At 42.9% G+C, this 24,086-nt stretch overlaps 1 protein-coding gene across 4 annotated transcripts in view; it reads right to left on the minus strand.

Annotated features, from left to right (window-relative positions):
* Positions 1-1,606: 1,606 nt before the first annotated feature.
* NR3C2 (nuclear receptor subfamily 3 group C member 2) overlaps positions 1,607-24,086 on the minus strand; it is a 358,928-nt gene continuing 336,448 nt past the window's right edge. For all 4 annotated transcript variants that reach the window (XM_054486513.2, XM_054486512.2, XM_054486514.2 and 1 more), the window contains exon 9: positions 1,607-4,316. In XM_054486513.2, coding sequence (XP_054342488.1) covers positions 4,161-4,316 — 156 coding nt within the window. In that variant the 3' untranslated portion in view covers positions 1,607-4,160. The remainder of the gene's footprint in view (positions 4,317-24,086) is intronic.

Consider the following 24,086-nt stretch of genomic DNA (forward strand, 5'->3'; position numbering starts at 1 on the left):
CCAGACAGCTGCAGGCTAACCACGGATATACAAACAATCCCAGCTCAGCCGAGCCTGGCTCAGGTCAGCACACCCTAGTCTGCTTCCCCCAGCTGACTCATAGACTCATGAGAAATACTAAATGGTGATTGATCTAAACCGGTAAGTTTTGGGATGTTTTGTTATACAGCAGCAGCTAACTGCTTGCCACTTTGCCCCATTGTTCACTTTGCTTTGGACACTCTTGGTCCATGATCAATGTTGAGATCGTGCCTTACCCAGTCCCAGTGTTGTTTGGGAAGCTACTGTTTTATTTCCAAGAAAATTGCTACAGTAACAACTGGCTGACTTGAAATTAAAGTGCCAGAGATACTTGTAATCAAGTCATTTTAATCTGTGTACATTTGCAGAGTTTATAAAAAATGTTAGAGCTGATTTGTACATAAAGGGACAATGTTTTCTATTTGCTTGGAGGAAATTCAGCATACAGAAGCAAACAAGCCTCTAAATATATAGACATCACCGGGCATAATTTTTTTTTTTTTTAAACTGCTCTGGCATATAGTGGCTGGCTGTGTCAGTGGCAGAGACACAGTTCTTAGCTAATGATTCCTAACTGTGGGCTGAATTCTTTGGGCCTGAGAGCACTTCTAGAGATTGTTAGAAATAGTCACACTTGACCCAAGAATGAGTCTGTTCAATTCAAAAAGGGCACCCCCTTTAGCCAAGGGTGCACATTGTAGGGGCCTCCTGCCAGCTTTGGGTGGGTTCCCAGCCCAAGATGGCTTTTGTTTCAAGTTAGGGGCTCTCTGTGAAAAGCCCTGTTCCCTAATAGGTCAAATTTCTGAAATTTTTAAATCTAAAATTGCACTTATAGTATTTTACACACCAAAAGTTTGTGCTCCCAATTTTCTTCCTGTGCTGTGTTCAGTGGGTATGCTTTGTTCCAGAAATGGAGCTGTTATGTTTCACAAAGTTGAGTTTTACTATCAAATAGTCTTCTCTTGCTGAAAGCAAATAATTTGAACAATCACCAGTTGAGTAACACACTAAAAATGTACTGTACTTTAATTTATCTTGTGGGAAATGTTTTCTATTTAAAAACCAGCTGGTGATTGCTTACTGCTCCTTTGTGGCCCATATTAATGAGTAGAATCCAGGGGACAAGCCTGCAGAAATGTCAGAAGCATCATGGCCAATGGGGAGCTGAGCTTCTTGATGGTGCAAGGGTCCTGGGGGATGATAGGGTGAGACCATGTAGAAGAAGAACTTTGGAGTCAGACGGGGGCTCCACTCACATTAGTCTCAAATTCTGCAGAGTAAGTTTTCAAGTGGTTGTGAAGATAAATGAGGCAATGTATACATAGGGTTTAGCAACTACATGGCAATAGTTATCCAATGGTTACAGAGTATATTAATGAACCAGATATCAAAAGTATTAAAAACAAGTCTCTAATCAGTCCTCAAAGAGTAGAATTAACATGTGGCTAACATAGGACTCTTTCGAACATGAAAACCACGTTCTCCATCTTGGATGTAGGCAGAGTGCATACAATCAAGATTTGGGAGGTCACAAAATCCAGGTGTACCTACAGACATTCAAATGAATTCGCTCCAAAACAACAGGTGATTAAAGTAAAGGATTTATTGTAATCTGCTTACAGTCCTTTGCAAAGACAGACATGTTTTTGCATAAAGATATAAATTGCTTCATTTTAAACTAATTTAGTGTTTTTTTTTAAATTATATGAACTTTTGGTGAATTATGAACTGTACCAAACCAAGATTTTTAAGAGCAATATGGTACAAAAATAAGAGCAGACAGACAATTTGGACTGGGACAGGCATTCAACAGTGAATTTAGAATATGGCTTTGCTGTTTAATCAAGCAAAGTTACCTGGAGACACACAAAGAGCCAGTAACTTTGTTAATACAAAAAGCTGATGCAGACCATCTCCATCCCAAACCTGGTTAAGTCAGAATTCCCATTTTATAAAAACTAAGTCTGAACTAAAAGCTGCTTTTGCAAGTAAGCCATTTGTTTTCTAGCAACTCCCAGTCTGCATGCTGTGTATTTATTACCGTCAAAGTGTGGCTTTCATATTGCTGTGCATGTAAGTTGACTGTATTTAAAGATCTGCCTATAAATTAAATTCCTGAAATTGCAAATTATGTAAGAAAAACTCCTCCCTCTGAGTGCAGCTTTCACAGGTTTCCCCTTGCATAAGGCAGGTGTCTTTTGAAAGACAAGGTAATGTTGCCTGCATGGTGAACCCTGGAGAAAAGTGTTGATCTAATTGCTGCTTCCTCCTGGCCATGGGCTTCTCCAGCTACAGCTTTTAGATTTTGGAAAATAATATGATTTCACTGAGTAAACCTGATGATTATCATCACTTTTAAAAGATTAATTTGGCCTCTATTCAAAGTAGTTTATTTAGTGCAATCATATTGTTAGTTTCCCCAAAGATACATATGTTTGTGATGTGGGGCAAGAGAAAAGCCATACATTGCATCAGTGCCAAACAGATGAATGAATTAAAAATTTTAGTGCCACTGTCTTGCTTATATGATCTGTATTTTTTCTCCAAAACTGTTTATGTATAAAATTTATTTTTAAAACCTACCTTTTAAAAATCTAAAACCCCTCTATCTCCCAGTCTCCATGCCATTCAGACTGAACCTTGCCAAGATGGGCCGTCCCAGCGCATCCTGCCATGATCTGTGCGTTCGTGTGACCAGTTCCAGGAGTGCAGAACCCCTTTCCAAGATCAGAAGAGAATAGCTGATCTTTAACAGAGAGAGTGCGTGGAATTTTTTTTTCCCCACAGGAGAAAATCTGATTTTCTAAAATGGGAGGAAAAGATGCTCTCTGAGCCATCAAGTTCCCAGTCTCACTCTCCTAGAGCTGGGGTCTGCTTCTAGAGGAAAAGGGAAATGAGGCAGCTTTCCTAAAGCTGCAGCACTCCCAGGACCTCCTCTCCCACGTGTGTTGTCAAATGACACCTTCCAGGAGCTGCAGACACTGCAGTGTGTCATTCCCCGATGGAGCAGGATGAAGCAGAAGCCAGAAAACGTGCTGGAGTTCCACAAATGCCCCAAGCGGGAGACCAAGAACAAAACAAAAAGTACAGAAAAAGTAGAAAGGCTTCAAGACAACCGAAGAGGTTTCAGTGTGGTTATTTACAACAGACTGTAAAATGGTAAATTAGATACGAAGCTAAAAAAGGCACAGCTTTCCCTTTCTTAAATACACTGTAAACGGTTCATTATGCATGCAGGACATTGCACTTTACAAAAAAAAATTACCTTGTTTAGACAAAGATAGTACTTAAATAGTCTCCAGCAAAATAGAATTCTTTCAAAAATACTTTCCCATTCATCCTATTAACCATTAAAGATTTTTTTTTGTATGTGTCTCATTTACAAAAGATCCTTATACCTTATTTCAGGTCCTTCATAATTTATACATACAGTAATGTACAGCACAGCAAAAGACTGCAAAAAATTATTTGTAAAGCCAACACAATAGATACTAGAAATCAAACCAAGGCATTTGTTTTAACATCTTATCCATTCTAATTAAATAAGAAATGGACGCTAACGAGTGTGTATACCAGTGATGCAGAAGACCGTGGACGAGCGAGGGCTCAGAGGCAGCTGCTGCCCCATGCCACGAGTTCTGTTATTACACAACAGGAATCTGTATATATTTTTTATTTTTTTGTGTTTTTTAAATAACAAAAGAATATTAATGCCCCATATTGACTATACGTTTTATGTGCAAACCAAGGGTAAGCTTTAAAAAGTTCGTTAGTCCTTGAACCCTTTTAAAACAAGCGAACAATACCAGAAACTACATGGCATAGTTAAAACTTCCATCTGTGAAAATATCAAAATCAGAGTTATTGACTAGATATGGCTTTTCATCCCGAGGAACAGGAACATGTTTCTAAGCGCTGGGGGATTGGAGGTGGGGAATCCTTCAGACTGCTCTGGTCTCGCCAAATCCACGGAAAAACAGCTTTCCCGGCTCCAAACCTCTGACATGACTTTAAATTTGAGAAACTGTTGAACAAGTGTGAATCAACCATCACATGTTAAAAACAGGTTTTCTTGGGTCCTTCTAGGTGTGGAACAACACAGGGAAACTTAAGGCAAAGTTCTTCTGGGCAGCGGGCAGTCACTTCCGGTGGAAGTAGAGCGGCTTGGCGTTCCCTGACTCCACCTTGGGCAGCTGGTCGCTGATGATCTCCACCAGCATCGCGGGGAACTCTACCTTCAGCGCATGGGACTCTCGGAAGGTGTAGAAGCAGAATTCCAGCAGGTCGCTCACCAGCTGTAACACAGACACAGGGGGCATGACATGGGGGCCTTGTTTCTGACCGTGGATCCCTCTGCATTCTGACTGTGGTGGGAACTCAAAGGACAACATTTAGAAAGCCTCCCAGGAGACCATGTCTTAGTTAATTGAGCAGAGTCATCTGTCCTGGGAGAGGAAGAAGGGTGCTCATATCACCCATGTCATCTGCCTTTCATGGAAAACAAATTCAGCTGAGTGCTGAATGTATCAGATGCAATAGGGACAGTGACAGAGTTAATGGTGACTGGGTCACTGAACTGCACTCATCAAATTATAATTTCTAAATGTGTACCTACACGTGTATCTTTGTATTGGTGATGGGCCTTCCCAGGGTGTAAGGTGGACTGGTGGGAAGGGGCAAGTGCTGGCCCAGGGTCTAAGCACCACAGATGCCCAGGAGGGTGAGGAGCAGGACAGAGCACTGCACAGGCAGCTGTGGTGTTCCCCTAGCTGGGCCCGCCAGTGGAGCTGCCGCCAAGGGGACAGCTGGCACTTGCACCTGCAGCCCCAGGCCCTCTTTCCTTCCTTGTGGTGTCTGCGCTGTGGGGGCAGACCTGAGACTCCTCAGCTACTTCCTATTTCAGGCTGATTTTGGGACAGTGAAAAACATCAAAGACAAGTTCTGGGGTGTCCCCCTAGCTCATTTTCCCTACTCTGTGAACCAAGAACTTTTCTCAGCCCCTCCAGACCTGACCTGCTCCTACTTTATTAAAAAAAATTTGGAGGCTGGCAATATGGCCAAATAGGAACAGCTCTGGTCTGCAGTTCCCAGTGAGATCAATGCAGAAGGTGGGTGATTGCTGCATTTCCAACTGAGGTACCCGGCTCATCTCGTTGGGACTGGTTAGACAGTGGGTGTAGCCCACAGAGGGTGAGCTGAAGCAGGGTGGGATGTCGCCTCACCCGGGAAGTGCAAGGGGTTGGGGAACTCCCTCCCCTAGCCAAGGGAAGCCATGAGGGGGACTGTGCTGTAATGGTGCATTCTGGCCCAGATACTACACGTTTCCCAGGGTCTTCACAACCCATAGACGAGGAGATTCCCTTGGGTGCCTATGCCACCATGGCCCTGGGTTTCAAGCACAAAACTGGGCACTGGTTAGGGCAGACACCGAGCTAGCTGCAGGAGTTTTTTTTTTCTTTTTCATACCCCAGTGGCATCTGGAACACCCGTGATACAGAACTGTTCACTTCCCTAGAACAATGGCTGAAGCCAAGGAGCCAAGCAGTTTAGCTCAGCGGATCCCACCACCACGGAGCCTAGCAAGCTAAGATCCACTGGCTTGAAATTCTTGCTGCCAGCACAGCAGTCTGAAGTCGACCTGGGATGCTCGAGCTTGGTGGGGGAAGTGGGGGAGGAGCATCTGCCATTACTGAGGCTTGAGTAGGCGGTTTTCCTTCCCAGTGTAAACAGAGCCACCAGGAAGTTCCAAGTGGGTAGAGCACACTGCAGCTCCCCAAAGCCGCTGGAGCCAGACTGCCTCACTAGATTCCTCCTCTCTGGGCAGAGCATCTCTGAAAGAAAGGCAGCAGCCCCAGTCAGGGGATTATAGATAAAACCCCATCTCCCTGGGACAGAGCAACAGGGGGAAGGGGTGGCTGTGGGCACAGCTTCAGCAGACTTAAATGTTCCTGCCTGCTGGCTCTGAAGAGAATAGTGGTTCTCCCAACACAGCACTAGAGTTCTGCTAAGGGACGGACTGCCTCCTGAAGTGGGTCCCTGATCCCTGTGCCTCCTGACAAAGAGACACCTCATACAGGAGAGCTTCACCTGGCATCTGGCGGGTGCCCCTCTGGGACAAAGCCTCCAGAGTTAGGAACAGGCAGCAATCTTTGCTGTTCTGCATACTCCACTGGTGATACCCAGGCAAACAGGGTCTGGAGTGGACCTCCAGCAGACCTGCAGCAGAGGGACCTGACTGGTAGAAGGAAAACTAACAAAGGAAGAGCATCAACATCAACAAAAAGGATGTCCACACAGAAACCTCATCTGAAGGCCACCAACATCAAAGACCAAAGGTAGATAAATCCATGAAGATGGGGAGAAACCAGTGCAAAAAAGCCTGAAAATTCCCAAAACCAGAACGCCTCTTCTCCTACAAAGGATCACAACTCCTCGTCAGCAAGGGAACAAAACAGGATGGAGAATGAGTTTGACGAATTGACAGAAGTAGGCTTCAGAAGGTGGATAATAAGAAACTCCTCTGAGCTAAAGGAGCATGTTCTAACCCAATGCAAGGAAGCTAAGAACCTTGAAAAAAGACGAATTGTTAACTAGAATAACCAGTTTAGAGAAGAACGTAAATGACCTGATGGAGCTGAAAAACACAGCACAAGAACTTCGTGAAGCATACACAATTATCAATAGCTGAATTGATCAAGCAGAAGAAAGGATATCAGAGATTTAAGATCAACTCAAAGGAATAAAGCAAGAAAAGAAGATTAGAGAAAAAAGAGTGAAAAGAAACGAACAAAGCCTCCAAGAAATACGGGACTATGTGAAAAGAACAAATCTACGTTTGATTGGTGTAACTGAAAGTGAAGGGGAGAATGGAACCAAGTTGGAAAACACTCTTCAGGATATTATCTAGAAGAACTTCTTCCCCAACCTAGCAAGACAAGCCAACATTCAAATTCAGGAAATACAGAGAACACCACAAAGATACTCCTTGAGAAGAGCAACCCCAAGACACACAATAGTCAGATTCACCAAGGTTGAAATGAAGGAAAAATGTTAAGGGAAGCCAGAGAGAAAGGTCGGGTTACCCACAAAGGGGGAAGCCCAAGAGAATAACAGCAGATCTCTCTGCAGAAACCCTACAAGCCAGAAGAGAGTGGGGGCCAATATTCAACATTCTTAAAAGAATTTTCAACCCAGAATTTCATATCCAGCCAAACTAAGCTTCATAAGCGAAGGAGAAATAAAATCCTTTACAGACAGGCAAATGCTGAGAGATTCTGTCACCACCAGGCCTGCCTTATAAGAGCTCCTGAAGGAAGCACTAGACATGGAAAGGAACAAATAGTATCAGTCCTGCAAAAACATAACCAAATTGTAAAGACCATCGATGCTATGAAGAAACTGCATCAACTAATGGGCAAAAACAACCAGCTAGCATGATAATGACAGGATTAAATTCACACATAACAATGGCCTTAAATGTAAACAGGCTAAATACCCCAATTAAAAGACACAGTCTGGCAAATTCAATCAAGAGTCAAAATCCATCGGTGTGCTGTATTCAGAAGACCCATTTCACGTGCAAAGACACACATAGTCTCAAAATAAAGGGATGGAGGAAGATTTACCAAGCAAATGGAAAGCAAAAATAGCAAGGGTTCCAATCCTACTGTCTGATAAAACAGACTTTAAACCAACAAAGATCAAAGGAGGGCATTACATAATGGTAAAGGGATCAATGCAAAAAGAAGAGCTAACTATCCTAAATATATATGCACCCAATACAGGACCACCCAGATTCATAAAGCAAGTTCTTAGAGACATACACAGAGACTTAGACTCCCACACAATAATACTGGGAGACTTTTAACACCCCACTGTCAATATTAGATCAATGAGACAGAAAATTAACAAAGATATTCAGGACTTGAACTCAGCTCTGGACCAAGCAGACCTAATAGACATCTACAGAACTCTCTACCCCAAATCAACAGAATATACATTCTTCTCAGCACCACATCGCACTTATTCTAAAATTGACCACATAATTGGAAGTAAAACACTCCTTAGCAAATGCAAAAGAATGGAAATAACAGTCTCTCAGACCACAGTGCCATCGAATTAGAACTCAGGATTAAGAAACTCACTCAAAACGCACAACCACATGGAAACTGAAAAAACTGCTCCTGAATGATTCTTGGATAAATAATGAAATTAAGGTAGAAATAAATTCTTTGAAACCAATGAGAGCAAAGACACAATGTACCAGAATCTGTGGGACTCAGCTAAAGCAGTGTTTAGACAGAAATTTATAGCACTAAATGCCCACAGGAGAAAGCAGGAAAGATCTAAAGTTGACACCCTAACATCACACTTAAAAGAACTAGAGAAGCAAGAGCAAACAAATTCAAAAGCTAGCAGAAGGCAAGAAATCAGAGCAGAGCAGAACTGAAGGAGATAGAAACATGAAAAATCCTTCAAAAAAATCAATGAATCCAGGAGCTGGTTTTTTTGAAAAGATCAACAAAATAGATAGACTGCTAGACTAATGAAGAAAAGAGAGAAGAATCAAACACAATAAAAAATGATAAAGTAGATATCACCACTGATCCCACAGAAATACAAATTACCATCAGAGAATACTATAAACACCTCTATGCAAATAAACTAGAAAATCTACAAGAAATGGATAAATTTCTGGACACACACCCTCTCAAGTCTAAAGCAGGAAGAAGTCGAATGCCTGAACAGACCAATAACAAGTTCTGAAATTGGGCAGTAATTAATAGCCTACCAACCAAAAAAAGTCCAGGACTGGACAGATTCACAGCCAGATTTTACCAGAGGTACAAAGAGGAGCTGGTACCATTCCTTCTGAAACTATTCCAAACAATAGAAGAAGAGAGACTCCTCTCTAACTCATTTTATAAGGCCAGCATCGTCCTGATACCCAAACCTGGCAGAGACATAACAAAAAATGAAAATTTCAGGCCAATATCCCTGATGACCATTGATGCAAAAATCCTCAGTAAAATACAGGCAAACTGAATCCAGCAGCACATTAAAAAGCTTATCTACCATGATCAAGTCGGCTTCATCCCTGGGATGCAAAGCTGGTTCAACATACACAAATCAGTAAACGTAATCCATCACATAAACAGAACCAATGACAAAAACCACATGATTATCTCAATAGATGCAGAAAAGGCCTTTGATAAAATTTAACATGGCTTCATGCTAAAAACTCTCAATAGCCGGGCGCGGTGGCTCACGCCTGTAATCCCAGCACTTTGAGAGGCTGAGGTGGGCGGATCACTTGAGGTCAGGAGTTTGAGATCAGCCTGGCTAAAATGGTGAAACCCCGTCTCTACTAAAAAAAAAAAAAAAAAAAAAAAAAAAATTAGCCAGGCATGGTGGCATACACCTGTAATCCCAGCTGCTCGGGAGGCAGAGGCAGAAGAATTGCTAGAACCTGGGAGGTGGAGGTTGCAGTGAGCCAAGATTGCACCACTGCAGTCCAACCTAAGTGACAGAGCGAGACTGTCTCAGAAAACAGACAAAAAAATAAACTAGGTATTGATGGAACATATCTCAAAAGATCTATTTCTGCCAAACCCACAGCCAATATCATACTGAATGGGCAAAAGCTGGAAGCATTCCCTTTGAAAACCGGCACAATACAAGGATGCCCTCTCAACTCCTATTCAACATAGTATTAGAAGTTCTGGCAAGGGCAATCAGGCAAGAGAAAGAAGTAAAGGGTATTCAAATAGGAAGACAGGAAGTCAAATTGTCTCTGTTTGCAGATGACATGATTATATTTAGAAAACCCCACCATCTCAGCCCAAAATCTCCTTAAGCTGATAAGCAACTTCAGCAAAGTCTCATACAAAATCAATGTGTAAAAGTCACAAGCATTCCTATACACCAATAAATAGACAAACAGCCAAATCATTAGTGAACTCCCATTCACAATTGCTACAAACAGAATAAAATAACTAGGAATACAACATACAAGGGATGTGAAGGACCTCTTCAAGTCTCAAGGAAATAAGAGATGACACAACAAGTGGAAAAGCATTCCATACTCATGGATAGGAAGAACAAATATTGTGAAAATGGCCATACTGCCCAAAGTAATTTATAGATTCAATGCTGTCCCCACCAGCTATCATTGACTTTCTTCACAGAATTAGAAAAAAACTACTTCAAATTTCATATAGAACCAAAAAAGAGCCCACATAGCCAAGACAATCCTAAGCAAAAAACAAAGCTGGAGGCATCATGTTACCTGACTTTATACTACAAGGATAAAGTAACCAAAACAGATAAATAGACCAATGGAACAGAACAGAGGCCTCAGAAATAATGCCACACATCTACAACCATCTGATCTTTGACAAACCTGAAAAAACAATGGGGAAATGATTCTCTATTTAATAAATAGTACTAGGAAAACTGGCTAGCCATATGCAGAAAACTGAAACTGGACCCCTTCCCTATAGCTTATACAAAAATCAACTCAAGATGGATTAAAGACTTAAACATAAGACCTAAAACCATAACAACCCTAGCAGAAAACCTAGCCAATACCATTCAGGATGTAGGCATGGGCAAAGACTTCATGACTAAAACACCAAAAGCAATGGCAACAACAGCCAAAATTGACAAATGGGATCTAATAAACTAAAGAGCTTCTGCACAGCAAAAGAAACTATCATCAGAGTGAACAGGCAACCTACAGAATGGGAGAAAATTTTTGCAATCTATCCATCTGACAGAGGGCTAATATCCAGAATCTACAAAGAACTTAAATTTACAAAAAAAAAACAACCCCATCAAAAAGTGGGCAAAGGATATGAAGAGACTCTTCTCAAAAGAAGACATTTATGCAGCCAACAAACATTTGAAACAAAGCTCATCATCACTGGTCATTAGAGAAATGAAAATCAAAACCACAATGAGATACCATCTCATGCCAGTTAGAATGGCAATCATTAAAAAGTTAGGAAACAACAGATGCTGGAAAGGATATGGAGAAATAAGAACACTTTTATACTGTTTATGGGAGTGCAAATTAGTTCAACCATTGTGGAAGACAGTGTGGTGATTGCTCAAGGATCTAGAACTAGAAATACCATTTGACCCAGCAATCCCATTACTGGGTATATACTCAAAGGATTATAAATCATTCTATTATGAAGACACATGCACAGGTATGTTTATTGCAGCACTGTTGAAAATAGCAAAGACCAAATCCCCATCAGTGATAGACTGGATAAAGAAAATGTGGCACATATACACAATGGAATACTATGCAGCCATTAAAAGGATGAGTTCATGTCCTTTGCAGGGACATGGATGAAGCTGGAAACCATCATTCTCAGCAGACTAACACAAGAACAGAAAACCAAACACTGCATGTTCTCACTCATAAGTGGGAGTAGAACAATGAGAACACATGGACACAGGGAGGGGAACATCGCACACTGGGGCCTGTTGGGGGGTGGGGGGCTAGGGGAGGGATGGCATTAGGAGAAATGCCTAATGTAGATGACAGGTTGATGGGTGCAGCAAACCACCATGGCACGTGTACCCCAGAACTTTTATAAAAATTATAAATGCAGCACAGCATTACCATTGCACAGCAAGAGCACTGCTATTCCATTTACTAGGAACAGCAATTCCAAATCAGAAAAAATACACTCTAATTTTTCTGCAGTTAATTCTATATTCCATTATGGGAAAAATGATTTTTGGTCATTTCCAAGTGTATTACAGCTGGCAATATGAACGTCACCTGCCATAAAATAACTCTATAGTTTAATAGTCTGGTGAACTTGTATCTGTAACTTACCCTGATGATTTTAAAAAACACTCAATTAGCAAGCTTTAATTGAGTCAGATAGTAAATAACTGTTTGGTAAAGGCATCCAATACAAACCAGGAATCAAGAAAATCTCATCAGGGAAAAAACTGTCATGCTTCTGTTTGTACCTGTGTCACTGCCCTCAGTCTGCAGAGTGGTGTTTTCCTAATCAGCTACCAAGGACTGGGGGGTTTAATGTGCTCTGCACCCGCAGGATGTTTGGGCCCAGAAAGCTGGGAAACAGCACCATGTTCACACACACATGCTATGCCTCAGTTTCCTCATCTGTATCCTGGGGATAAGAACAGTGTCTGAGCCTCAGAGTTGTTTTGGAGGAATGAATGAGTAACTCAGGTAAAGTGCTTCAAACTCTACCCGACATGGAGCAAGTTATTAAAGATGGGGGGAAGTACTGCTGGAACAAGAGCGCTTTGATTCTGTCCTTCCCAAACTTCTTCCACAATAAAACACCATTTTCCTCTATGGAACACAGTTTTTGAAACCTGCTCTGTGCCATTCTGGTGGAACTTGGTCCTTGGGTCCCCCTTCTATAAAATGAGGGATGGGAGAACCTTGTTTTTTGCCTTTTCAGGAATATTTAAGAAACATGCCATCCCATTTCTGTTTTGTTTTTTCTCATGTGGCAGCACCATGGCTGTCAAAGCTACAGCTACACTGGGTGTGGCGTTCTAGATGTGCCGCCGTGAGTCAGCAGTGCCAACTGCTGGGTGGGGATGCTTCCATCAGGCTAGCAGAGTCCTGCACACTCACTGCAGTGCTCAGGACCTGGATGCCCTGGAGTCCCTCCACGTGGGTGCCTGCAGGGCTGTGAGGGGGACTTTTTTCCTTTCTTAAAGTTTTAACCCGAGGGTAGACGTCTTTGTTTCCAGGCAGTATCAACCACCACAAGGACGACTGTCTGGTGGCCACACCTTTCACATTTCTGGGATTAAGCCTTGTTCATGTCAGGATAAAGGTTCCCTGTTCTTAGGCCACAGAGGGTTTGGAGAGGGCCAGCGTCCTTTATCTACAACTCATCCTCACCATCTATCCAGCTAAGTCACTAGGCACCTGCTCTGTGCCAGGCGCTGGGGAAGCTGCAGTGAACAAATCTCTCAAAGCATCTGTGTTCTTTCTTTTCTAATAAGCAGAAATACACACAGAAAGGCAGGTGCTGCCAGTGTGACGAGGGAAGGGAGGAGGTGCAGTTCAGAGGGGCTCTCAGGAAAGATGGGCTTGGCACATGACCTGAAGGTCCCATGGCCATTGGGGGACCAGCAAGTGCAAGTGCAGGGTTACCTAGGGAGTTCCTGAAGAGTGGAGAGGCCTGTCAGCCTACCGACTGACATCCCCAAAAAGTTAACACAGCAAGGCCACGGAAGGGTTCATATTGGTACACAGGTAACAGCAACGCTGACACATATGTAATAAGAAAAGGAACAGAGTAAGTCGACCCTTGAACAAGAGGCAGCATGCACCCCGGGCACATCTGTGAACCTGCTAACGTGGAGGTCCCAGGCCCTCTCGGAGCCTCTGTCTCTATCTAACAAACACCCACATAAACATGTCCACAGCATTGAACACCACCTAGGAGATGCTGAGAAAACCAGAACAGAGAGGGGCTGGGGCTAGGGGCTTGGCTGTTTTTCCTCACAGGTTGGCTAGGGACAGGTGTCCCAGACACTACTCAATAACAATGCATATTAACCTGGGGTTGGCATTTCCCACCCACCTCTGTTCCATGTTCCACAGACGGAGAAAGTAGCTCATCCCCAGTCATGAGGGCTTCTGTTTATGCCTCGGTCAGCTGCAGAGGGATGGGGCCTTTGTGCAGAACCTGGGCCTGGCATCAGAGCCAGCAGGTGGCATTGGCCTGGCAGCTGGGGGCTGGGCATTTGACTCTGTAAGCATGACGTCACCAGTGGATGGGGGTGGTGTCACCACCAACCACTACCAGGAAAGGGCTCAGCCTGTGTTGTTGCGGTGGCTAGGATGCCCACAGGGCTGGGTGTGCAGAAGGCCTCAGCAGCTACCAGAAGTGCTGGCGGCCACAGAAGCCCATCTGGCGCACCCTGCCCTGGGACAAGGCTGAAAACCTAAATCCTGAAGGCCTAAATCCTGAGCCATGACTGCAGTTGCTGATGTCAGGGAACATCTGTGGGAATCCAAGCGGGGGCCCCCAGTCACTGGGTGAGGAGAACATGACCAAGCTGGTCCAAGCTGCAGGTCTTGGGCTCCGTGTGCTCACTGGCCTGCACAGCCTTCCCCCAGGGACCCTGGCCTGCTACAGCCAGTGGGCCAGGGGAGCCTTCAGGGCAGGACCCACAGATGCCTGGCCCTTAGCAGATGTTTAAGGTAGGGAGGTGCTGCAGTACAGAGCCCCATCTCAACTGGAAAAATCCAGGCGCGTGAAGTTAGCAGCTGCAGGTGGTTAGATCTCAAGGAGGTGGGGACAAGACCAGGAGAGCTGGGTGAGATTCACATATCAAACATCTGGGTCAGCACGGATACTGACCTGCCAGAATGGACACTGGTTCCTGTGCCACACCACTGTGTTATGGCAAAGCATCTAACAGTTACCCTGTACATTCACGTGGGCATCTCCTGGGTACCAGCCTGGTGTAGTGCACGGGTACACACTGAGGAATACGCAGACTTGGCCCTTGCCTGAGCCTAAAAAAGCCAGGAAATGAGGATACAAATGCATACAAAGCACTTGCACATCATCAGACACTCTCCCCAGTACACAGCTGATAGAGGCAGGGCAGGCTGAACTCACACCCTGGAAGGGGATGCTGGGCAGGGTGGGAGCCAGGCTGTGCATCTCTAAATGAGCACCGTTTCTAGTTGGAGCCCAAACCACTATTCCCACTGCAAAGCATGAAAACCACCAAGAAGAGTTCAGTTCATCAGGATGTGTCAGTTTTGGAATGGGGGGAAAAGCCAGACCATCCCAAAGGCCACCTTTCAAAGCAAATTACTTTAGAATGACTGTGTGCACAGCTCTCCCGGGGATGCCCCAGCAATTTCCTCAGACACTCGCTTGGCATGGAATCATTTTTGGAAAATGTCGTGCTCGTGGGCAGCAGCTGCTGCTTCCCCAGTTCTTTCTCTGCAGTCACCTCTTCCCCGCAGGCCTTTCTGGGGCCCAGCCTGAAGGAATCCTTTCTGGCCTCTCACCTCGCAGATGACACTTTTTTGTTTTTCTAATTTACTTAACAATTAGCCTTGGAGCCTGGTGATCCCACTTTCTCTTTAACCTGCTGTCCACATCTTTATGGGTTTAACCTGTCCTATTTACGGTGCAGCTCCTTAAACAGCGGCCTGCAAGCTCCTTGATGGAGGAATCACCTGTCTTATTCCCCACGGCTCCCAGAAGTGGCCCCTTCATGTTTCTGCTGTGCAGCCCTGGTGTGGGCTGAGGGCTAAAGGGATTCCAAGCTACTGTTGCCCGGATTCTCGCTCTTAGGTTTCTCTGACTTATTCCAAGCTCCCAGTGCTTGGGAATGACTTATTTCAACAGTATTTTTTAGGGTAGCATGTTGCTAGTTTTATTCATTGAGCCAAAACAAAAACTGGGCAACCTAAATGAGCATCTTCATTTTGTGGCACCAATATTGCAAAACTCAATACACGAAGCTAACCCCTTTCCATCTTTCCCTGGACTCCGGTTTCCTTCAGCCTGTTTATGCTGAGTTTTAACATGACTCCATCCGTGTGCCATGCCAGGGGTGCTAGGAACCCCGTTCTCTGCTCACTGTGGTTAGAGGCCCTGGGGTCGGAGTGAGGAGGATGGTCATAGCGACGAAGCCAAAGCTCTACCTTTACTCGTCAGCATGAGTGACTTCACTGCAATGAGTCAAATGCAATGATGGCCTGGCCTGCTGTCTCAATGCTGATGCCCACTGGCCTTTCCTGGTAGATCCCAGGCTAGATGGAGAGGCAAGAACCCTAATTATAATCAGCAATAAGAGTCCCGCATTGTTAGAAATCAGAGAAAGATCTGTGCATTGACTTTTCATTCTGTACAAAATTCATCTGCTGGGATCTCAGAAGTTTAGCAGATGCCCAGCATGATTTTTCCAGCCTGATGGGCTACAGCTGTCAGGGTGGAAGAGGAGCCTGGCAAGGTCACAGGGCAACTGATGGCACTTGGCTCACTCTGACAATGAGGCCGTGGGGCTCAATCTGCCTTTTCCATACTACCCTCACGAGTCTGCTGGGGCAGGCCAGCGGCCACTCCCCGCTCTCCCTGCTTGCAAATGAAGGCTTCTCAGAAGGCCTTGAAGGGAGAGTCTCCTCCTTGCCACATCTGGGGCCACTGCTGCTGTTCTGAGGTTACACAATCACTTAAGTAGCAATGAAGCCTGAATAATACAGCCTCTCTAAAGTAGGTCCCACATGACTTCAGTAGCGTGCTCATTTCTTATATATCTGCTGACTCCAGAATGTTTACCCAATTGGAGTGAGCTTCGGCCTAAAATGAGCATTGGGGCGGGGGATATTGGAAACTTTATTTTCAAAGATCAAAATTTTAGTCAGCGATGTGATGGGGTTAGGGCAAAAGATACATCAACTCAACTATAAATACTCCAACGCTAGTAGTTTCACTGGACACAAATGACTGGCGAGTCTTTAGTCCAGGTGTTCCAGAAATAGCCTTGTGAATATTGGAAAATGACCTGCAGTGATTATGTAAGAAGTTTGGCCTTTATCTGAAACAAAACAGTGTTATTCTTGGATATGGCACCAAAAACATAGGCAATGAAAAGAAAAAAGATAAATACGAGTAGATCAAAATTAAAAACTGTGCATCCAAGGCTACCATCAAGAGAGTTAAAAGGCAAGCCAAAGAATGGGAGAAGATATTTTCAGTCATATATCTGAAAAGGGGTTAATATTCAGAATATATAAAGAACAACTACAACTCAACAACAAAAAAACCAAACTGAATCAAAAAATTGATAAAGGACTTGCCAAAGCCATTTCTCCAAAGAAGATACACAAATGTATCTTTACAAGATACAAGAAGAGATGCTTGACATCTCTAGTCATTAGAGAAATGCAAATCAAAACTAAAACTGCAATGGGATAGCATTTCACACCCATTAGGATGGCTATTATCAAAAAAGGGGGAAATAACAGGTGTTCAAAAACAGTGGAAAGTAACAAGTGTTGACAAGGATATAGAGAAATTGGAACATTTGTATGCCACTGGTGAAAATGTATAATAGTGCAGTGCTTTGGAGGACAGTATGACAGTTCCCAAAGAGATTAAACAGAGAATTGCCATATGACACACCATTCCACTTCTGGGCATATACCCAAAAGAACTGATAGCAAGTGCTCAAATAGATATTTGTACCTAAGTGTTCACAGCTGGGCACGGGGCTCACGCCTGTAGTCCTAGCACTTTGGGAGGCCGAGGCAGGTGGATCACCTGAGGTCAGGAGTTTGAGACCAGCCTGGCCAACATGGTGAAACCCAGTCTCTACTAAAAATACAAAAAATTAGCCAGGCGTGGTGATGAATGCCTGTAATCCCAGTTACTTGGGAAGTTGAGGCAGGAGAATCGCTTGAACCCGGGAGGCAGAGGTTGCAGTGAGCCGAGATTGCACCACTGCACTCCAGCCTGGGCAACAAGAGCAAAACTCCATCTCAAAAAAAACCAAAAAAAAAAAAATATATATATATGTTCACAGCAGCATTATTCACAATTCCGAAAGGTGAAAACAGCTCAAGTGTACATCCATGGATTAACAAAATGTGGCTTACACAGAGAGCTATTATTCAGCCTCAAAAAGAAATGAAATTCTGATACATGCTACAGCACCATGAACCTCAAAAACGTTAACTAAGTGAAATGAGCCAGATAAAAAAGAACAAATACTGTATGATTCCACTTACATGAGGTACCTAGAGTAGCCAAATTCATAGAAACAAAGCAGAATAGTGCTTATCAGGAGTAGAGGAAAGGAAGTTAGTGTTTAAGGGGCATAATTTCTGTGATGGATGGTGGTGATGGTTGCACAACTATGTGAATGGACCTAATACCACTGAATTGTACACTTAAAATGGATAAAATGGTAAACTGTGAGCTATGTATATTCCACAATAAATATTAATTTTGAAAAAACAGATTCTAAACCCCCAACCTGCTCCCAGTGCAGGCTGAAAGGGAAGCTGCCCGCTTGTGCCTAGATGGGCCCTTGAGCCATGTGGCTCTGCTTTTTCCCTGTCTGGTTATGGCTCAGCAAAATGTGACATGGTATGAAAACTCCATCCCTTACCAATTTAGCAGCATTTGATTTGTTTCTATACCTAAAGAAGATACAACCTTAACAAGGTTACGCTGCCACTCACTATGGGCTCCCTTCTGAAAACCCAGGCTCCACAATGCCATGGGGCTCAGCTGAGTGTTCCTGGCAGGCTCTCTCAGTGGGTGAGTTTTGGAGAGTCCTGAAGCCCTCCTAGATCTGACCAAGAGAGACCAAAAGGCACTTTCTTGGCCAAAAGTTCGTCAGTGAGCATGCTCGGTGCAGCAGCTAAATGCTAGGCAAGTGAGAGGCATTTGGGGACCTTAGAGGGAAGCTTAGTAACACTGATGGAGTGACAGAGGCAGGGTTGTCCCATGCAGCCTCCCAGGGCTGGTTCCAGAGTCTAGGCTGGTGTAGGCTCAGGCAGTCTGGGTCTGTCCAGTGTCTGCCCAGGAATGCGCTGGCTGGGATGGGAGGGTGGAGGTGTGGAGTAGGTGCTACAGTGTCTCATGAGAAACCAAGGGCATTTCTGAAAACTCATCCCGGCCCCCATCCATTAGCATCTGATTATCGAGACTATGTTTTAATTTGTTCTTCATCCCCATTGTTATAACAAATTCAACACCAATCACTGATCTCTGGTCAGGGGTGAATATTAAATCCTCAAAACATGTTGTTTGGATGCTGTGCTAAGCAAGATGGGCTCAATTTACTTCTAATTTTTTTGTTTAATTTTATTTAATTTCCACCTTAAGTTTCCTTGTATTAAAAGCCTCGTTCTAGACCACAGCTCTGCCTTCTTGAGAATGAGGTCTATTGTACATGTGAAAAACACAAAGAAAAATGACACAATGGAAAAGAAGAAAGTGGAGCTTACAGATAAAGGGGTAATTAGAACCTTGCTGAACAAAGGAAATGTAACGAAAGGGTGGTGTTTGAAATGCATTGGCATGTTACTGTATATAGAAGTATGAACTTTTCCTAATCTTGTTTTCAATATTTCCTAGATCCTTCTTGCAAGTGTACACTATGCTGAGCAAAGTAAAAGTCTGAGCTGACTTCTGTTTATATGTTACCAACTTTAACATGAGGTTTAATCTAGATTAAGCAGTTCAATCCTTACTTCAATCTCCCCAAAAAAGGAACACCAAGTAATAAGGGGCAGACCCTAGTGGCCAGAGGCAGCCTTAGGTAAGAACAGGTGAGATCAAGGTGTCTCAAGGCAATAGATAAGGACTGTTCTCTTCCCTTGATTCTATGATGCCACAAAAAGCGCAGGTCAAATCTGGCCTCATGCTTTTAAGTTTTTTCCATGTCTGTGTTTTTTATACTTTTAAATGACGGAAAAAAAATCCAAAGAATAAAATTTTGTGACATGTTCAAATGTTATGAAATTGTTTAGAATGCGGCCACACTCACTCATTCATTCACATACATCCTGTGACTGCTATCATGCTACAGCGGCACAGCTGAGTAGCTGTAACCAAGACTGTGTGGCCCACAGAGCCTAGAATAGTTACTACGTGGCCCACTACAGAAGTTTGCTGACCCATGGATTGGAAGGCATCTCACAGATTCAATAACAGCTTTTGAAGGAACAGGTTTTGTTTGTTTGTTAAAATATATAAATCAAGTATACAATGTCTCCCTCTTATTTAGGAGTTAGTAGTTTTCAAAACTACTAAAACGTTGGGGAAAAGAGGTCTCCAAATTAAGTGATATGGTGGTACTCAGATCTGGCTTTCCTGTTACCATACAGATTCTTCTAGCCTTTAGGAAACGCCTGAATCCTAGCACCTATCGGCATAGGGCTAGGTAACCGAAGACATCATGCAACTTAAAGGTTCCAGAATTTGTCATTCAAATAGCCTCTGTCATACATGTCTCACATTTTTGGCTGTTCCTTCAGGAGTCATTTCCCTTTAAGCCTACATTTCCTGGGGGTTACATATATTCACAGTTGATCCTCGATATCCATGGTAGCTATGTCTTACAAAGTCACCTGAACACTGATTTAACGAATACTGAACAATTGCTCCTAGGGGAAATACAGGGTTAGGTTCCCACAAGCTGCTGAGCTGCCCCGTAGGGTTGACAAGAATTGCACGCCAGGTTCTGGAAAGAAATATAGTTATAATTAAGTATTAATCATGCTGCACTTTGGCCCACTTCCTACTGCTAAAAGTCACATAGCAGTAGATACTGACCATACAGACAGGATCTCTTGACACTAGAATCAAAGGCTTTTGTTTAAGGATCGCTTAAGACAAGCCTGTCCAACCCTTGGCCCACGGGCTGTATGTGGCCCAGGATGGCTTTGAATGCGGCCCAACACAAATTCATAAACTTTCTTAAAACATGATGAGACTTTTTTGGTTTTTTTTTTTTTTTTTTAAGCTCATCAGCTGTCACTAGTGTTAGTGTATTTTATGTGCAGCCCAAGACAATTCTTCTTCCAATGTGGCCCAGGGAAGACAAAAGATTGGACACCCCTGGCTTAAGATGTTTTTCAGACCCTGAATTCCAGCAACCAGTTTGAAGACTCCCACAGAGGAACAGGATCAGCATGAGAATATGGCTTCTTCATCTCCCTGTTCAGCGACTTCCCCCTGTACTCTTAGACCTATCAATGACCTCCACACTTCCGCCCACTCCCAAGCCCTTAAAAACCCCTGCCCCAAACTCCCGGGGAGATGGATTTGAGGTTTCCTCCCATCTCCTCTTTTGGTGTGACTCTAATTAAACCTCTCTGCTGCAACCCAGTGTCTTGGTGTATTGACTTGCTATGTGCATCAGGCAATAACCTATTATGGTTACATTGATGGTCACAACTTTTTCAACAAATGACCAATATATAACCTTGTTTTATGCATGTTTCTGTTTAAAGACATCTTATTTAATGTATACTGCCAATTCCCTAACATTGAACTCATGGCCAATAGCACTGTAACTCAGGCCTGAAGGATGCTTCTTTAACACACATATTTTCTCCATAAGCCACGTCATAGTTTTCTTGCACTTAGGAATATAGACAGCACTGGGGCTCTATGCTTGTGGGCCATCTCAACAGTAGACTCACCAACAAAATGCACAAAAATGCAAAAGACACAGCATGCAGTAGACCTCAAAAAGGATGAGTATTTACGGCGTTAGAGCTGAAACAAGAGAGCAGAGTAACCTTGTTTGACCTTGCCAGAAACATGCACATTGGTGACAGGCATTTTTCACTGCTCTGCACATCTGGGAATGCCTGCAAAAGTGCCCTGAGCATTGATTTTAGGGCTACAAATACATTTTAGTGAGTAGGTGAAGTTGTAAATACAAAATCTGAGAACGATGAGGATTGACTGTCTGCAGTTTAACCCACATATACTTTCTAGTCCCTTTATGACCTTGATAAACTTAATTGGTCAGTTGGCATCTTCCTAGCCTTTTAAATATCAATCATTTAAAACTATCTCCTCTATTTTATAATGACACTGACAATAACATTTCTCTATTGCTTAAGAGTGTCTCACTCCTTATGAAATGCCTTCACTATTTCCTTTTTGTATCAAATTAGGCCCTGGGTTTAAAAGTTCCTTTTTTAGCATATCAGTGAGTCCCTTGTCTGCCTGAATTCTTATGTCCTGCTCCACCCAAACTTTTTGTCTTTCCTATCTCTGCTAACTTCTTCCCTGGCCATACCTGCAAGGTGTTCTACCCATTGCAAGCTGTACTTCAGGCTGAATTCTGACAAACACAATCTTAAATAGATTATATTATGCCTAGGCCAGGCTGCGTAACTGCGTAATTGGTGGGGCCCTGTGCAAAATGAACATAAGGGGTCCCTCGTTCAAAGTTTATTAAGAATTTCAAGATGGGAGCAGCAGATTATTATGCCAAGAGTGGGACTGCAAGGCCACACCCCTATGACACTTGGCCCTGGAGATGCCCACTTTATGGACAAGCCCAGAGTGACACCTAACCTATCAGCAATGGAGCTACCCAGGTGGAGGGCTGGGCTGCCACCCACAGGAGCCACCTGATGGCTCCCTCAGGTGCTTCTTTCCCTTCTGCCTCATTTATGAGCCCGTGAAAATGCATTTAATCACCCCATCTTAATTCCTTTCTCTATAAAAAGGATAAAAATAATCCAAGTAAGCATTACTATTGTTTTCTTTTTATAGAGAAAGGAATTAAGACAGGAGGGTGATTAAGTTTAAATAGTAATATTTACTCATCCTCACCTCATGGAAACATTAGAAGGATTTAATGACAGGACTTAGAAAGAAAGACACCATGTAAATCCCAGGTATTACATAGTTATTATTATATTGTAAGAAGAGGGATTTGAGCTGCATAGGAGCAGGGGATTTATTGACACAGGTGTTAGACAATAAGATAGTTTCCCAAAATCTCCCCTAGATACATTTCAGATCAGGAAAAATTCCTGTGTGTCAGGTTTGATTTAGATGTGATCTTCTAGAAGCACAGCCTATAGGACCTTCAGTGGTTTTTTTCTCCCTAAAATTTTTGTTTTTTCCAGAAAGATCACCCTGTGGCAGCACAAATCTCCCAGTCAGGTGGGAATGGTATGCCTGACTTCCTCCCATAACGAGGCAAGATCCTAGTTTTTCTGCAGTGTTCTTACAGAAAATTACTTGCTTATAAGTCTTCAATACTAGCTGTGAACACAGGCACATGTTCTATGGGTTTGTAACTTGTGAAATATCAATGATGAAGCAAGAGGAGCTGGTGATCACAAGAAAAATACTTTTTTCCCTCTTTAAATAAACTGGGATCAAACACAGCTTTTAATTTTTGCCAGTTAAGGATTAAAAGAAACAAACTATTTTCTGTTGTCATTATAAATTCATAAGAGAAAGATGATCTTGGCACCAAAACAAACGAAGTGAAAACAAACAAAAACAGAGAATGAGAGAAAATATTTGCAAATCATAGATTGGATAAGGGGCCAATGTACAGAATTATATAAAGAACTCCTACAGCTCAACAACAAAAAAACAAAAAATTGATTAAAAAATGGGGCAAAGACTTGAAAGACATTTCTTCAAAGAAGACTTACAAATGGCCAATAGCGCCTGGAAAGGTATTCAACATCACTAATCAGGGAAATGCAAATCAAAACTACAATGAGTTACCACTTCACAACCATGAAGATGAGCTCTAAAAAGAAATCCCAGAAAATAATAAGTGTTCACAAGGATGTGGAGAAGTTAGAATCCTTGTTCACTGTTGTTAGCAATCAAAAATGGTGTATCTGCTGTGGAAAAGTTTGGTGTTTCCTCAAAAAAATAAATGCAGAATTATCATATGATCCAGCAATCCAGTTTCTGGGAATATTCCCAAAAGAGTTGAAAGCAGAGTCTCAGAGAGATATTTATACATCCATGTTCATAGCAGCACTATTCACAATAGCCAAAAGGTGGCAACCCAAATGTCTCTTGGCAGATTAGTAGGCAAACACAATGTGGTGTATAGATACAATCAAATATTTTCAGCCTTATAAAGGGAGGAAATTCTGACATCTGCTGCAACATGGAGGAACTTGGAGGACATTATGCTAAGTGAAATGAGCCAGTCATAAAAAGACAAATACTGTATGTCTCCTCATATGAGCTACTCCCAGTAGTCAAATTCATAGAGACAGAAAGAGGGGAATGGGGAGAGTTTTAGTTTTGCAAGACAAAGAGCTCTGGAAATTGGTTGCACAACAATGTGAATGTACTTAACACCCACACTGTACACTGAAAAACGGTTAACATGGTAAATTTTGTGCTTGTGTATTTTACAATTAAAAATAAAATAATAAAAAAGCATAAACTCCTATATGGACATTCCCCCTCCTCATTTCTGTAAAACATAGTACAATTGCATCTTAGAATGTTCCCTGGCTGTTGACCAACAGTTGGTAAGCACTATGAATTGTCTAAAAACCA

Source organism: Pongo pygmaeus, chromosome 3 (genome assembly GCF_028885625.2).
Source record: "Pongo pygmaeus isolate AG05252 chromosome 3, NHGRI_mPonPyg2-v2.0_pri, whole genome shotgun sequence".
Classification (NCBI taxonomy): Eukaryota; Metazoa; Chordata; class Mammalia; order Primates; family Hominidae; genus Pongo; species Pongo pygmaeus.